Here is a 15,376-nt window from a genome sequence, read left to right as displayed (position 1 = left end):
GACAGCGAGTTCTCCCCCATCTTCCGCCTCTTGACCATCTTCGCCTACGGCACCTACGCGGACTACCTGGGTGAGGCCAGGCCCCCGGGGCGGCGGCGGCAGAGCGCGGTTTAAGGGCCCTTTCCCCTCCTGGTGGCGTTCGGTGCAGAAAACCTGCCCGAGGCCCCAGCCTTTGTAGACCCAAGTGCCCCCCTCGGCAGCAGGAGCAGTGCCTCCTTAGGCACTACGGCCCGACAGAGGCCTGGTGGTGGTTTGGGCCCAAGAATGCCTTGACAAAAATGTATTGGAGGGGCGAGGGGAAAGACTTAGGTATCCACTGGGACGTGCAGACCTGGGGGACATGCAGGCATGGGATGGCTAGAGAAGATGACTGGAGGCTGAGGAAGGGAAAGGCTGCTCAGAAAAGGTCTTTTGAGCTGAGAGTTAATGGGGATGGCTCGACAAGACAAAGCATCACTTGGGGGATTGGTGTGCAGATGCTTAAAGAAACAGGATGGTGCAGAGGGTTCTTTGCAGCGCTGGGAAATGGAAAATGAGGCATAAATTTTTCTACCATGTTCTTTTCCCTGACAATAGCTGAAGCAGCAAACCTCCCTCCCTTGACAGAGGCTCAGAAGAACAAGCTGAGGCATCTGTCAGTTGTCACTCTGGCTGCCAAGATCAAGGTAGTGGCCCTGTTTTTCCCTGAGTTCCTCTTCCGTGGGGATTACCTTGTGCTCATTACTGTCATGTTTCCACAGTGCATCCCCTACTCGGTGCTGTTGGAGCAGTTGCAGCTGAAGAACGTCCGGCAACTGGAGGACCTGGTGATTGAGGCTGTGTACGCAGATGTTCTGCGAGGGAGCTTGGATCAGCGGAACCAGCGCCTGGAGGTGGATTACAGCATTGGGAGGGACATCCGGAGGGAGGAGCTAAGCACCATCACCCGCACATTGCAGGAGTGGTGAGGAGGAAGACCCCAATACTGACACCCCAAAAATGCTTGCAGGAGTGGCCAACGGATCCTCTGTATTTCGCTGAGGGGTAGTGTTGGGAGGTGGCCTACTCGATCCACTTTCCAGCGGAAAGTAGTTTTCCAAAAAGAATTTTCCAAATTCCCGTTTGTTACTGAAGGGGTGATAAGACCACAGCAACCTTTGTGTTGTCCTGGCTGCTGTTAGGAGGCTTTCTGAGTTTATACCTGTAGTTCCTAACCTTGTCTCAGTTTGTTGTTTATCCATCTCCCAGGTAATAATGTCACTGCATTATTACATTGGACTCCTGCTCCTGTGTCATCCCTGCCTGGCGTTGCTGTCACCTTCTGGTCTTCTTGACCTCTAGAGTTGAAATCTTGTCATCTTTCGCGTTTCTTTCTATGCCATGTAAATTACCTGGCCCGTTCAGTTCTGCATCTTCTCTCCAGGTGCCAGGGCTGCGAGGTGGTCTTGTCAGGCATCGAAGAACAGGTTAGCCGGGCCAACCAGCATAAAGAGCAGCAGCTGGCGCTTAAGCAGCAGATAGAGAGTGAGGTGAGTGGGCCGAGGAGAGAGCGGCCAGTGCCCTTCACTTAAAATAATGGGAACCAATACCGTATGGTTGTTAGTCTTTGCTCAAGTCAGGCATTACTTTTTCTTTAGGCCAGACCACCCTCACAGAGGGTTGTGCTTGAGGAAGTCCTAAATCAAAACAAAAAAAACCCAAACTCAAACCCTTGCGAAGCTCCTTGGTTCTTGCTTTTCTGCTGTTGCAGGTGGCAAACCTGAAGAAAACCATTAAAGTGACAACAGCAGCCGCTGCAGCAGCCACATCCCAAGACCCGGAACAGCACTTAACAGAGCTCAGGGAGCCGGCTCCTGGCACCAACCAGCGCCAGGCGAGCAAGAAAACTTCCAAAGCCAAAGGGTGAGGAAGTGGGGGCAAATGAGCAGAGCCGCTCTGTGTTGTTGTGTTCAGGAGGGAGCCGTGTTTCGGAACGGTGAGGTTACTGACTGCAGGAGTCTGCTCCCTGGGCAGGGGCTGGTCAGAAATGTGGTTCCAGCTGAGCTTTTCTCCTGCAACCTTGAGATCCCGCAAACTTGAAATCTCTACGGCTCTTGATTTGAAGCAGAGTTCAAAAGGCTTCCTTGTGTTCTGCTCTTGAAAAGAACAGTTGTTCCTCTTTGTGTGTGTTTAGAAAAGGCAGACAGGGATGAGCTTGAGTGTCCACTCTGAATTTTTGTTTTTTCCCCTCTCTCCACAGGCTCCGGGGCAGCGCGAAGATTTGGTCTAAATCAAACTAGTTGGATCTCCCTTCACAACTGGGAGGGTGAGAGGAAGAGATTTGGGGGATGGAAGGGTAGCAATGGTCCCAAGTGTGATGCTTCTGAGCTTCTTCCCGAGATCCATCTTACCAACTCATTCTCCTGCATGTTTGTTCTCCTTCTTACCTTCTTTACCGACTTCTTAGGCAGTGTCTCCCTGCTTTTCATCACAGCATTTCACACTCTTGAGCTTCCAGTTGTGTGTGTTGCTTTTGTTTTCCCCTACTGCTCAACCCTCCATCGCCACGGCCACGTGTTTCTTTCTCTCTCCCTGTCTTTTGACAGGTCAATTTAAAGAGCCATAAAGCTGTTGTCAGTCACCTTCGCACCCACAGAGCGTCACGGAAGCTTGGGAAGAGTGCACTGGTGCTCAGCAATCATTTTGGCTCTATGAGACCCCGTAGGATACTTTGCTCCAGGATAAAGCTGCCGTCTTTGATTGTTTATCTTTGTTTTGCTAGGTGGGAGGGTAGTTTTTGAAGGGATTCTTTTAAAAATATAAAAATATATTATAAATATGTATAAAACAATAAAAATATAGTTCTATGGACATATCTATACAAGCCTGTGCTCCTGTGGTGGTATCTCTGTCTCATATACTGATGCTGCATGTTCCAAAGTCAGTCAGGGTCTCCATACCATTTCTGCATGGAGCATCCTCAAAAGACTTCCTTCCCTTTCCAAAGGGTAGTGCCACAGTACCTCTCTTGGGCTAAGAGTATATAAAGTAGGAATGAATCATAAACCTGATCTAAATAGTTGCTTGTGTGATTGATTCGTACCTGGTGTGTTGAAAACGGGTACTTTTCAGGTAGTCTCAGAGGAAGATGCGGAGGCTGAGGTAAAAATTCTGATTTGCATCAATGCCACGCACCCCATGACCGTGGGCAAAACGGAAAGGGATGCAGCGACTTGTCTGACAGAGTCAAAGGTCACAGAGTTGATGCCCGTCTGGGTGGGTTTGGCAGTATAGATGCTCCTCGAGCCGTTCTTGGGTGATGTTGGAATCTGGTTGAAAAAAAAAAAAAGACTTCTGTGAGATGCCCAGAGAAAACCCCATCAGATTCTTCAGAGGAAGCATCTTGGAGAGTGTCTTGAAGTCGTCAGATGAGCGCCAAGTGTCTGTCACTGTTTTGCTGATCTTGGTTGACACCGCAACTCCCACTGCTGTTTGGTTCTGCCCCTCTCCATGTGCCAGCACTACAGTTTGATTCACACAGCCTGCGTTTCTGTGTATGAGCCAAACACCAGAAAATTAATCTGATGAGGGAAAGCCCTGATCTTTGTCCATGTGGGGGCCTCTCCAATTTGTTGGCCTGGGTGAGTTTTTCTTCTGGGTCAGCTCCCTGAGCAGACAAGTGAGAGCCAAAGCAGAGGCAGCGTGGGTGGCAGCAGAGCTTGTTACGGGGGTGGGAAGGGATGGTGAGAGCACGTTTGTTTCAGTGGTAGTGTTGTACTAAATCTGGACTGCGGTAATACAGCACTGACTTTCAGTGGGGAACCACTGTCAACCTGAACCCATAAATTAAATTTAAGTGGTTTCCTTCGCTGTGTGTAAGGTCAGAGGGCAGGACATGCCAGCTGGCTCTGACAGTGGCAGGGATGTGCTGAGCTATCCTGGAGTGACCGTGGTCACCAGCTGAGATCTCCAAGAGCCTGGGCAGCCCCACATCTCCCCCCGACTCTGTGTCCCAAGGCATCATTCCCTTTTAGCTGTAGTCATCTGGCACAGAGGTGCTAAGTAGGAGAGGTTTGGTGTGAAGTTGTCCAGATGAGAAGTGCAAATTTGGCTGCAGAAGCGCATAAGGGGGCAACTGACTCAGGGTTGTTTCAATCCACCTAGGGAGGTCTGACTAATTTGCAGTGATTGGGAGTCCTGTCTTCCATAAGCTGCAGGAAAAGGGGTTGCTGCAATGCTTCCAGCTTGTTTAAATTACCTCGAGCCTTCCGCATCACATCACCTTCATCTGTCTCACTTGGCAAGGAAAGTCTCCGTGCTCACTGTTAGCAACTGTCTGCGAGAAGCAATCACGGCTGCGCACATCAGTCTCCTGCTCCCTGGAAGGGGCCTATCTGGGACAGAGGTGCCAAAGGGGAGGGGATGCCTGGCGAGCCCTGAGCACTTGCCAAGCCTCTGGCACCTCGCACCCTGCGAAAGAGGAGCTGTTTGCAAAGCTGTTGAGGTGCGATGTGGGGCAGTGAGGAGAAAGGGCTCGGATGGAGCTGAGCAGCTGGACAATGCAAATGTCCTAACAGCCATCAGAGGTCCAGCAGGAGCTGGGCTGGAAGAGGTGACACCTCTGGGGAGAGCTGAATATACCAATAACAGAGGAGGGTATTTGTGCCTCACAAGAGTCCCACTGTGGCTCAGGAAGAGCAGCCACACCAGCTCTTTGTTCCAGGCGTCTCGACTCCTCTCTGACCTGTTGGGATTTGCTCTTTAACCACACTGCGGCTATTAGGCACAAAGTGTCTTTTTAAATATCCTGAATCCACAGTTTAAATCCAGGCTGCAGGGCCCTGGGAGCAGAGTTGGAAGCATCCCTGAGACAGCACTTGAAACCTCCATGCGATCGCACGTGAGCACCCTGCAGGACACACAGCGAGATGGAGCAGCACCTGAGCTCTGTGCACATGCTGGCATCGGTCTTGAGAGCACAAAACCCCTCGTGTGGATGACAGCAGCCAGAGCATGGACCAACATGTTGTCCCAGGGCGTTTGTCACACCAGCTCTGGGCTGTGCTGAAGCGCCAGGATTGGTTCAATCAGAGCTGGTGCGAGTCTGCCTGAATCCTTCTGCCTTAACTCTGTTTTGTGGCATCCAGCTTGCCCTCCTCTCCAAGGCCCAGCTCAACTCTCTGGCTGTGGCATTTGCCAAATGTCACCGCAGGCTTTGCTTTCCCTTCCTGTATTCTTCTTTGCCCCTCTCAAAGCTGGTCGTGTTGTGGTTTTCAGAAGAGTTTGGGATTAAATGTATTTGATCAAGGGGCACCTGCACAGCTCTGACAGACTTCTGGTTTGTTTACTTTTCACACGGAGCACCTTTTAAGACCTCCATTAAGAAAAAGGAAGTGGAAGGTACCATATAATATTACTTCAGACCTTTGGTATGACTGAAAAATAAATGAGAGGTGTGCAGTGTGGAATGAAAATATCGCTGCAAATTGCCATGTCAGATGGGAAACAGCAGGCAGGAGCATAGGTTTCCCTTTGTTCTTCACCTGAAAACCACACTTTTTATTTTCCTGCTCACTTGAGCTGTGACTCTGAATTTCAGTGAGAGAGGATGTGAAGATTAATTAATTAGTTAACATTTATAAATCACTTTGAAGATGGCAAGAGTGAGATAAGTACTGAGCATAAAATAAAATTTCATTTTGATTTAAAATATCTTTGTGTTTTAACTCTGTTTTTTTTTTGCTTTTGGTTCTTTTTCCCAAAGAAGAGACTAAGAAAACAGATCCCAAATAGAGTAGAACAGAAATACCTTGACATGCAACACCCTAAGACCTGGCAAAAGAATGAGGCTTAGGGGATTGTAAAGAGAGGGTATGGAGAAGTGTTCGTCCCAGCCTGAGGAGCAGGAGATCTGCCAGCCCTAGCTCAGCAAGTATAGTGACTCTTGTGCAGTGATTCACTGCAACCTTCTTATTGCATTAATGGGGGAACAATTTCTTCTGGGGAGCTTGCTGCTCCCCTTGGAGATGGTGGGGGTGACAAACACAACATCGCCAGCAGCCCAGCATCTGCTTCAGTGCCTGTCTCTACCTGCTAAGAAGCATCTCAGGCGGGCAAATGCCCTGCAGGACGTGTGGGAGGTTCTCCCCATCTTTTAATGGTTTGTGGAGGTAGAGGCAGTCTTGGGGCATACCATCTCCCAGCAGGGCTCCCCTCAAAGGGAGCCAACATTTTGTTTGTGGAAGTTGCTGGCGCTGCCCTTGCCACTGTTCTCCAAATGAGTCATTTAAGGGTTTGTTTCTTGGGGTTTTTTTGACAAAGAGGAGGGCTGGTGTGTGGGAAAGTATCTGTGTATCTGGCTGTGTGGTCCCCCAGAGCTTCACAAAGGGACGCCTTGCCTCTGCTCCTACGGGACATTTGCTCACCTCCCCTCCGAAGAATTTTTGTGGAAAGCAAGTACCTGACAGTCTGGTCTGCTGGGTGAACTGATACAAATAGGTGGGTGTCCCGATTCACTTCCCAAGGGGCTGCACCTTCTTAGAAAATCTCCCTGCCAACAGCAGCCGCTGAGGGTTGTGCCTGCCTCTTGCCACAGCTGGACCAGCCTCCTTGGCTCTGCAGGACTATGACACAGAGCAAGGTAGAGCCATCAGAAGAATCCCACAGTCCATGTCAGCAGCTGCAAATGCATGTCTCAGATCTCTGACATCCTTCTTATCTCCTTTCAGTGCCTTGAGATAGCTGCTCATTTTCCTTCTGTGACCCCTTTCCCTCTCTGCCATCCGCCCCTTGGTGTCAGCCTGTGTTCCCACCTCCCGGGCTCTTTCCTCATGCCTTTTCCTAGAGTACTAGTCACTGCTTAGATGCAATACGCAATACTCAGGAAAAAAATAAAAACCAACAAAACCAGCCTATTTTCTCTACTGGTTTCTCAGCCACTCACCTTTTGGATGCTTTCTCTTCAGGGCTGCTGCAGTTTTTCACGAGCATCCCTGCTGCAGCATAGGGCTGGGCTGGATTTTTGTCTGGATTTTTGGTTGTTGGTGGCCAGCCCTGCCACTGCCAAGGAAAGGAGTTCATTTGCAACAGAACTCTTTGTGCAATGTGCAGTTATACTCATGTTGCAATGAATTCAATAGATATCGAAATGTCACCTGGATTCAAGAGCTGTGACCCTTACACAGGTAACAAGAACATCCAGAATTACTGTGGCATTTGTGCATGCATTAGAAGTGACTCTACACCCTCTTGCTCCAAGGCACAAAAGTGAAGCTCCAGCCCCTTCTGATCAGGAGAAAATGGTTTTGGAGAGGCTTTGCCCTGTTTCCTGCAGATTTCCCTGCATCTGCCTCTGAAGAATTCAGCACTGGGTTTGAAGCACGAGAAGATGGATGATCTGTTTCGTGGGGGCCAAAATGAGAATTAGGCTCCTGGTGACCGAGTGTGATCCTTTACCAGTACTGTCTCATAAACCCTTGTGACAGCTTCTCAAGCGCCAAGCAAAACCTGTTAATTTTACTGTCCTCACTAGTCCCCTTGGCAGGCTGCCCCAGAACCTGACTGCTGTAGTGGTTAGAAAGTTTTTCTAATTTCCAGCTTAAATGGATTCACAGCTTGTTTATATCCTCTTGTCCCTGTGCCAGTGCAGCTTTAGCTGAAGCTGTTCTTCCTCCCTGCTGTCTATTTCCCTTGAGTATAGACTTCACTTTGCTTAACTAACCCCTCATACTTTGTGAGCTCTCCATAGCTTGTAGGTTATCCTATGAGCTTGTTCTTACTTGCACTTTAAATTAAGCTTTCTTGGCTAGAAATGAGCACAGTTCTCTTCCCCAGGTGAAGTCTGATCAGCATCTTGCATAGCAACAGCAACACGGACCTGTAGCTACTAGAAGTGCCTCCCGGACCACACGTGTCTTCTCAATGCCTCCTCAGTAGGTGTTTACAGTTGTTACATGATTCACTGGTGATTCTGAGTCTTTCTTCTCCTGCTGCTTATAATCAAAGATGCTCCAGTTTACAGCTAAGACAGTCTCAAACTCAGGTCCTATGAGCTTTTTCCCTTTTACTTCATGCTACTAACTCCAGTCCCTTTGCTGTTCAAGGTCACCTATATCCTCCTACGTGATACCCTCCTCCAATTTGGTGATGTGTCTGGGGTTTATTTATTTACTCATGTGTTTATTTTTTTGCAATATTTTTTCTCCTTTTCTCTTATTAGTAAGGGGTGGATATCATGAGGCTAGTATCTCTACTTCCAGTTTACCTCTGATGGCTATGGCACCAGTAGTTAGAGAAAGGTAGTGTCTATTCTATTCCATTTCCTTTGTATTTCCTCTTCCCTCCTCCAAGTTTGTATTAAGTGTCCTCAGGATTTACAAACCCAGCCAGCCAAAACAGTTGGATGTGAGGAGACAGCAGAATTAATGATAAGCCAAGTGGAGTTCCCCGACATGGGGACATTTTTTGAAGTATTGTCTTTAAAGAAGAAAATTCCCAGATGAGAAAAATAGTTACATTTAAAACAGGGCTGAAAAAAATAAAACAATTTTTAAAGTGTTTTGGAAAGTAGAAAAAATGTTGCAAAAATCCTGCAAGTCATTTTAACCCAGACCCTGTACTGTGATTTATTTAAAATCCTGTCGTTCTCCAGCACTGGAGTGAATGCCAGGGGAGTGGTGTTTGCCTGTGGGATTTTTATGCTCCTGCCCCATGGAAGTGGCCATTTGTTGCCCAAACAAACCATTGTGCTCACAGATCGCTCTGTTTCCTGCAGCTCGCTCCATGGGCCCATGTGCTTTGAAGTCCCCATCAAGTCACCAGGTCTCTTCTTCCCCTTCCCACCCTGCCCTGCAGTCTAGCACCCGTGCCAGCCTGCTTTCCTCTCTGATTCACGGATTTGTAAAGCCTGACGGGACAGGTATAATCACATCGTTTGGCTTCTGAAGTGGCCAAGAGCTGCCTCACTCCATTCCTGTGCCCATTCTCCAAATTCTCTTTGAGACGCCCCATCTAGGTTTGGAGTAGCGAGAGCTGGACCACCCAGGTATGCTCTAATGATGACACTACCGTGGAGGTCCGCATCTTGTTCCCAGTTCCATCGTTAGGTAGATGCAGGTTTTCTGCTGGGTTAAAGGGCCCTCTACTGTCAGAAGCCTCGTTCTCCTGCGGGTAAGACCAGCTCCTGCTCAAGCAATACGAGATCTGGCACAAGAGTCTTGAGCCCATCTTATCTTGTAGCGCTGGTCAGCGTTTCCAGGATTCAAGTCATCCTTGTTGCTGTCTTTTCGAGTCCCTTCCAATCTTTGGTGTCCTTCCTGGTGTTGTATACTCAGATTTCACACAATGAGTTCCTTATTGTGCTATAGGGGTGTCCAAGTTTGAGCAAAGCAGAAGCAATTCTGTTCAGTGGTTTTACTTTTCAGCTCAGTCTGTTGTAAGAGGCTGCACCTTCTGAAGTTAGCAGCATGGTTTTGCAGACGGTGTCTGCTACTACAAGTGATAATGCCTGATGTTTACAGTTACGGCCTGGGATTGGCTCTTGCTGATCTTTGCTCCTGTAGTGACCAAGGTCATTGCTGGATCTGTACCATGCTGGGCGTGCCAGGACATAAAAGGCTCACAAAGAAGTAAAAAGTCGCACCTCTGGGGAAGCACAGACAGGACAGGTGACCTAAACCTGACCAACCTAGGCCATTCTATGATAAAGTACCGATGATAAAGTAACGTATGCATCATACTCAGTATGAACCTGAGGGATCACAGGGGTTAAGCCCTCGTCTTCAGTGGCTGGCTTCTGAGGAGGACTCTGTCCGATCTTCTGCCTTGGATTCCAATCCTGAGTTCCTGAATCCAGCTCTCGCGGTCCTCTGCCGCTGAGCCTGGGGCTTTCCCAGTGCTGCCTGCTCTGCAGCATCAGTGGGCACTGCTATCGAGGGGGGTGGGCGTGGGAATCGGGTTCAGCATCAGGTTTGTATACATTTGTATGGAGTTCATTATCTTTATTATTCCTTATTAGTACTACTATTGCTTATTAAAGTTGTTTGAGTTTTCCAACCCATAAGCCTCTCTGCCTTGCTCCCTTTTCTCTTCCCCTTTAGGGAGAGAGAAGGGTTATCAGAGAGCAGCTGTCATTTGTTTAGTGCTGGCCCAGCCCAAACCCTTGACAAGGGGAGAAACTTTACCTCCCTTCTTGGTGAACACAGCCTAATACATCCAAGCATAAATCATCTCCACTGACAAAGAATTATGCAAGTACCGTTCATTTACTTGGTCATCTCCCAATCCTCTAACTCTTTCTGGAGTCCCTCCAGAGTTTCCGGAAAACAGTCCTCCGTCTTCAAAGAGCAAAGACTGCATTTACGTTCCTGGACGAATATCTTTCTCCTTTCAGTGCAGCCAAAAATACTTATTGTTTATAAACACCACAGCAATAGTTATGGACTGCTCTGCACATCTCTGCTTTTCCCATCATTTATCACTTTCATCGTTCCTTGGGCCCTCTGAAAGCCTCATCAGCACTGGCTTAATATGTTCTTTCAGGTCATTAATCAAGTTACTAATGAGCATTAGTTTCAGAACAGCATCCTAATAGAAATAATTTCGTATTCTGGGATCTCTTTTTCCCCTCATTACTTGAAATTTATCAGTGAACCAAAATTTATAACATCAGCTCTTTTGATGCTTTAATAATTATTTTCTTCAAATAAGAGCATATTCTTGTGTGGCTAAGTAAGATACCTTGTGCTAGTGCAACCTTTACCTTCAGGCTGCCTTTACTAACCCAAATTATTTAATTAGAAAAAAATCACAGACATTGGACAGGAACAATTCTGAGAAAGTGAGATCGAGAACATTATAAAAACCGATACATCCATTTTTATTTTTAAATCTAATGCATTTTCCGTCTCTTGTCTTGGCTTAGTCTACCTGGTTTACAGCTGTGGATATTATCTCATTTACTGTTTACAAATATTGGCACAAGGTTAAATTTCCCAGGCTCATTGTATTTTCCCAGTATTCTACAGTGCTTTAAAAAGCACAGTGAAAAGTACATAGAGCTTCAGGGCTAACGACAACAACATTTAGGGATAAAGCTCCTGCTACCTCTTATTTTCACAATAATTTTTCCAACATGGAAAACTGAATATACAATGAACAAACCCCTTTATGTTTCTATTCATGTGTAGCAATCACACTCTCATCCAAGGTTATATCATCCATTTTTCTACCCAGGTTTCCAGCCTCTCTCCACCTCACCCTGCACCCCTCCCCTTTGCCCTGCCCTGCTTTTGAGCATGGCAGGCCCCTCTGTCTCACTCCAGGAGTCCTCCTTGCTTCAGAAGCACCATAGAACTCCATTGCTTTGGTGCTCCAACATGTCCCATTGGAAGGTGACAGCTCTGGAAGAAGGAGTGAGAATGGATTTTGTCTCCATTGCACGGACTGAGGACAACTTGGAACCACGCATCTTAAACACCATTTGTCTGTCACGTTGAAAGCATCCAAACTTCTTTCTCTTCATCTGGCTGGAAGAGCTGTCAGAGACATGTTGGAAAATTCAGCGACTCATTCCAGGCCTTCCCTTTGCCCAGATAGAGCAGGTGGATTACTTTTAACAGGAAACCATTTCACATGAAACTGTAACTAATGAGGAAAAAATTAACCAGATGCAGGCATGGTGTAAATGCTGAAGCTAGGGTGGTGTAACAGAGGTGGCCTTTCTGATTGCGTGGGTCTTTTCAGGCAGCTCAACTTGTGCAGTCCTGCACACACAGGCTCAGGCACCTGCTTACAAACACTTAAGAGATTCTTGCAGCTTGTCTGAAGTCAGAGGAAGAGGAGTAAATCATTGGTTGTGCACACATACTTTTTTGTTGCCTCTGTGTAATTCTCTGCACTCTCTTCCAGTGGTTTAATAACCTATGTCAGTGGCCAGTAAGTGGATTTTCATCGAACCAGGGTGTCAGCAAAAGGGAGAACTCCAAGCACAACTTACAACCACTCAGCAAAAGGCAGCAGCAGCAACCTAGTCCCACTGCGGTACAGCGCTGTCCTCTCTCTCCTTGCCTTCACATTCTCTCCTTTTTTTGAGAGCTCCTCAAGCCACTGATCAAAAAGCACCATCATGCCCTGATCAGTGCCAGCCTGGAGCAGCTGAGGAGGCTTTTTCAGCAGAATCCGAAGCAGCGGGTGAACAACAGCCTCCCAGAACCAGAGGAGTCAAGGGAAGCTCCTGCTGTCTGAAATCAGAGGTTGTACTGTGTCAGCCTTGGGAATAGTGGAGACCTTCCTAATACACTTACGGTACTTTTTGGTTTGGGATCTCTAAAACTCTCTCCGAGGCTCCCGTCTCTGCTTCCCAGCCTTAACACAAGGTCCTCCTCTAACTGAACCTCTTTTTCATTCCCCTAGACCACCAGAGCTTTGTTGTGCCTGGAGAAGGCCGAGAGCTTGGAAACAACTGTAGAGCAGTTAGCAAGGTTCAAGCAGGCAGGTAAATCACCACAGCACTCCCCTAAGAGCGGAAATGCACACAAGGGTCCCAGAGCTGCAAACAGAGCAGCACCCAATAAATACCGATAAAAGGATTAGGGATTAGGAATTCCAAGCCAAAAGAGGAATGGATCCTCACATCTTAAAGGTCCAAATTAATCCCCCTGCCCCCCAAGCCCATCTCCCTCTTCTCTTTCTCATACATTCCCCCAAAGAACGGTTAGGATTTCGGGGCTGGTTACCACCACTCTTCCAATGCTGTAAGCACCTTTCTGAGGTCATCTGGTTCTTCTCCAGATCAAAAGACCAAGTACCACATTTTACACCAGCTCAGTACTACCACTGAGATGAGAGCTGCTGTTGTTCCAGTTCCTTCTTTCAAAGTCTGGCAAGTCTCAGATGATTCGTCTTCCACTAAACCTCTCCCAAGCCCTGCTTTTTTCTGTCTAGGTCCTACTTGGACCTTTTTCTTCTCAGGGCCTGCCTGGACTATGACATCTCCCAGAAACTCAGTCCACTCCCAGGGGCAGCTGGTTTACACCCCTCCAACACTTACTTCACTGCCTCAGCCAAGGTCCCTCCCTTTTCTCTCCCGGATCTTGGTGACCCCTCCAACTGCACCTGGATGTGGAGCCATCACCTGAAGACCAGCACACCTGCTGGGGTTTGCTATAGGACAGAACAGCAGGGACAGATGACAGGGTTACCTGCCAGCAGGTAACGCTCTGCCCTGTGCTTCCATGAAGGGTGGACAAGTCCAAATTCTGCCCAAGGCTTTCAGGAGCTGGATTCTGCATCCTTTTTTCACGTCAAGAGTGCATCCTTGATGAAACGTCTGTCCCTCGGCCAGCACCCGCGCGTACAACATAGGGAGAGACTGCAAGATCCCAGTCTGGCATGCCCCTTCCAAATGGAAATCATGCACTAATACCTGCCTTCTCTTCCCAATGAGCTGACAAATAGTTGAGTGCTGGAGCAGGACACTACCCCAAAAACACAGGAGATCTTTCCCAGTCCCACATGCCTAATGCCTCTTGGGCTTCTCCTAATACAAAACGTAATTTGTAACGTCAGCTTCAGTTGCAGAAAAATAATAAGAAAATAACGGAAATATCCCCTGGCCATGTAGGAACCCCAGAAGCCCAATTCAGGGCTGCACAGATGACCAGGCAGCGAGAAAGACCAACCAACCTCCTCTAAGTACAAAGCAAAACGACAGCAATTAAAGTGTATTTTTGCAAACGGCAGGTTCTTCGGTCTTCTTTCACAATTTCCATGTTTAGCATTATATCACTTTGTAACTACATGGGAAGGCTATAAGGCCATTTTCAATAAGAAACTAAAGCCTTAGAATTAAAGACCAAGTTTCTCCTCCACCATTTCCCAAAGATATAAAAGAGGTTACTTAATTTCACAGCAGGCACAATTAAGTCAGCTGATGGTAAACACTTACCCAACAATTCTTTAGTTTGTTTCTTTATTCAGTAAACATCTAGTTACAAGTTTCACAAATTAAAAAACTGGGGGTGGGATGGGGTGGGGAGGGGCCCGCAGGCCAATCCAGCTTTTGTTCTGCTCCCTCCCTTCTCTAACGCACACATCCTTCTGCTTCTCCGAGCTGCACCAAGGAGCAGGAGGGGAATCAAACCCTCTGTCCCAGCGAGGGGACCGATATTGGGTTCTAGCAGAATCAGCTAATTTCTTTCACGGAGGACTTAAATGCAAACTTCATGTGTTGGGTTTGTGTGTGGTGGGGTTTTGGTAGTGGAGGAGGGGGCTACAGGGGTGGCTTCTGCAAGAAGCTTCTACAAGTTCCCCCCAGCTCCAAGTGCGACCTGCCTCGGGCCAGGGCTGAGCTGATCAGAACCTCTGTGATAACGTATTTGAAAGTGGAAGAAAAACCTACTGCTGGGCAATTTCTTTTTGCCTTGGAGAGGAACAACTATGTGGACACCCAGGCCACTGAAGAAGGAGAGGGAGCAGGTGCTTGAGCAGATTGCCCTGCAGGCTGTCGTGAAACGGCTGGCTGAGCCTCTGGAGGGTAATGGTGGACCAGATACCCATCTGCAGCCCCCAAAGGAGCCCAGGCCAGAGCAGGAGACCGCGCACGAAGGCGGCTGTGACCGAGGGAAGCCCACACTGAAGCAGTATGCTGCGGGGAGGACTGCACCCTGCAGAAGGGACGCAGGCCGGAGCAGTTCGTGAAGAACTGCAGCCCCATGGGAAGGATGCAAAATTCCCCGAGAAGTTTGTGGAGAACTGTCTCCAGTGGGAGGGACCTCACCACGGAGCAGGGGAAGAGTATGACAAGTCCTCCCAGCAAGGAGGAAGGAGTAACAGAAACGTCTGATGAAATGACTGCCAACGCCAACTCCCTGCCCTCCTGTGGGTAAGGAGGTAGAGAAACTGGGAGGAGAGCTGAGCCCAGAAAGAAGGGAGGTGTCAGGGGGAAAGTATTTTTAAGATTTGGTTGTATTTCTCATTATCCCACTCTGATTTGATTGGCAAGTTAGTATTGTTGTTCAAATTAAATCTGCTTTTTTCCCCCAAGTCAAGTCTGTTTTCTGCCTGTGACCATAATTGGTGAGTGGGACCTCCCTGTCCTTGTCTCAAGCCTCGAGCCTTTTCTTATATTTTCTCCTCCCCATCCCACCAGAGGGGAGAAGTGAGCGAGCAGGGGCTGCGTGGTATTCACGGTGGGCCTAAACCATGACACTTCAGAACCAGGCAAGCTCAGCACAGAAAGAGTGGAAAGGATGGAAGAGGCAAGCTGGCAGCTCCTCCTGCCCACCCTTACTGGCAGAAAGAACAGAACCAAGGGAGAGCAGAAAGGGAATGGGCAATTAATGCGTTCCTTGCACATCAGTGAGATTCCCCATGCCCCACTGCAGCACCCAAACGAGGCAACAAAGAACAATGCAGAACA

At 48.1% G+C, this 15,376-nt stretch overlaps 1 protein-coding gene across 1 annotated transcript; it reads left to right on the top strand.

The window, feature by feature from the left end:
• Positions 1-3: 3 nt before the first annotated feature.
• On the top strand, positions 4-2,835 carry COPS7A (COP9 signalosome subunit 7A; the record flags this gene model as incomplete). Its single annotated transcript, XM_009873545.1, has 6 exons — positions 4-70; positions 577-665; positions 741-943; positions 1,403-1,508; positions 1,730-1,881; positions 2,219-2,835. Coding segments are annotated over 6 exons (657 nt in total), but the record flags the coding sequence as incomplete, so codon positions are not given.
• Positions 2,836-15,376: the final 12,541 nt, after the last annotated feature.

Source organism: Apaloderma vittatum, unplaced genomic scaffold (assembly GCF_000703405.1).
Source record: "Apaloderma vittatum isolate BGI_N311 unplaced genomic scaffold, ASM70340v1 scaffold24517, whole genome shotgun sequence".
Lineage (NCBI taxonomy): Eukaryota > Metazoa > Chordata > Aves > Trogoniformes > Trogonidae > Apaloderma > Apaloderma vittatum.
This window is presented reverse-complemented; position numbering and strand designations above follow the sequence as displayed.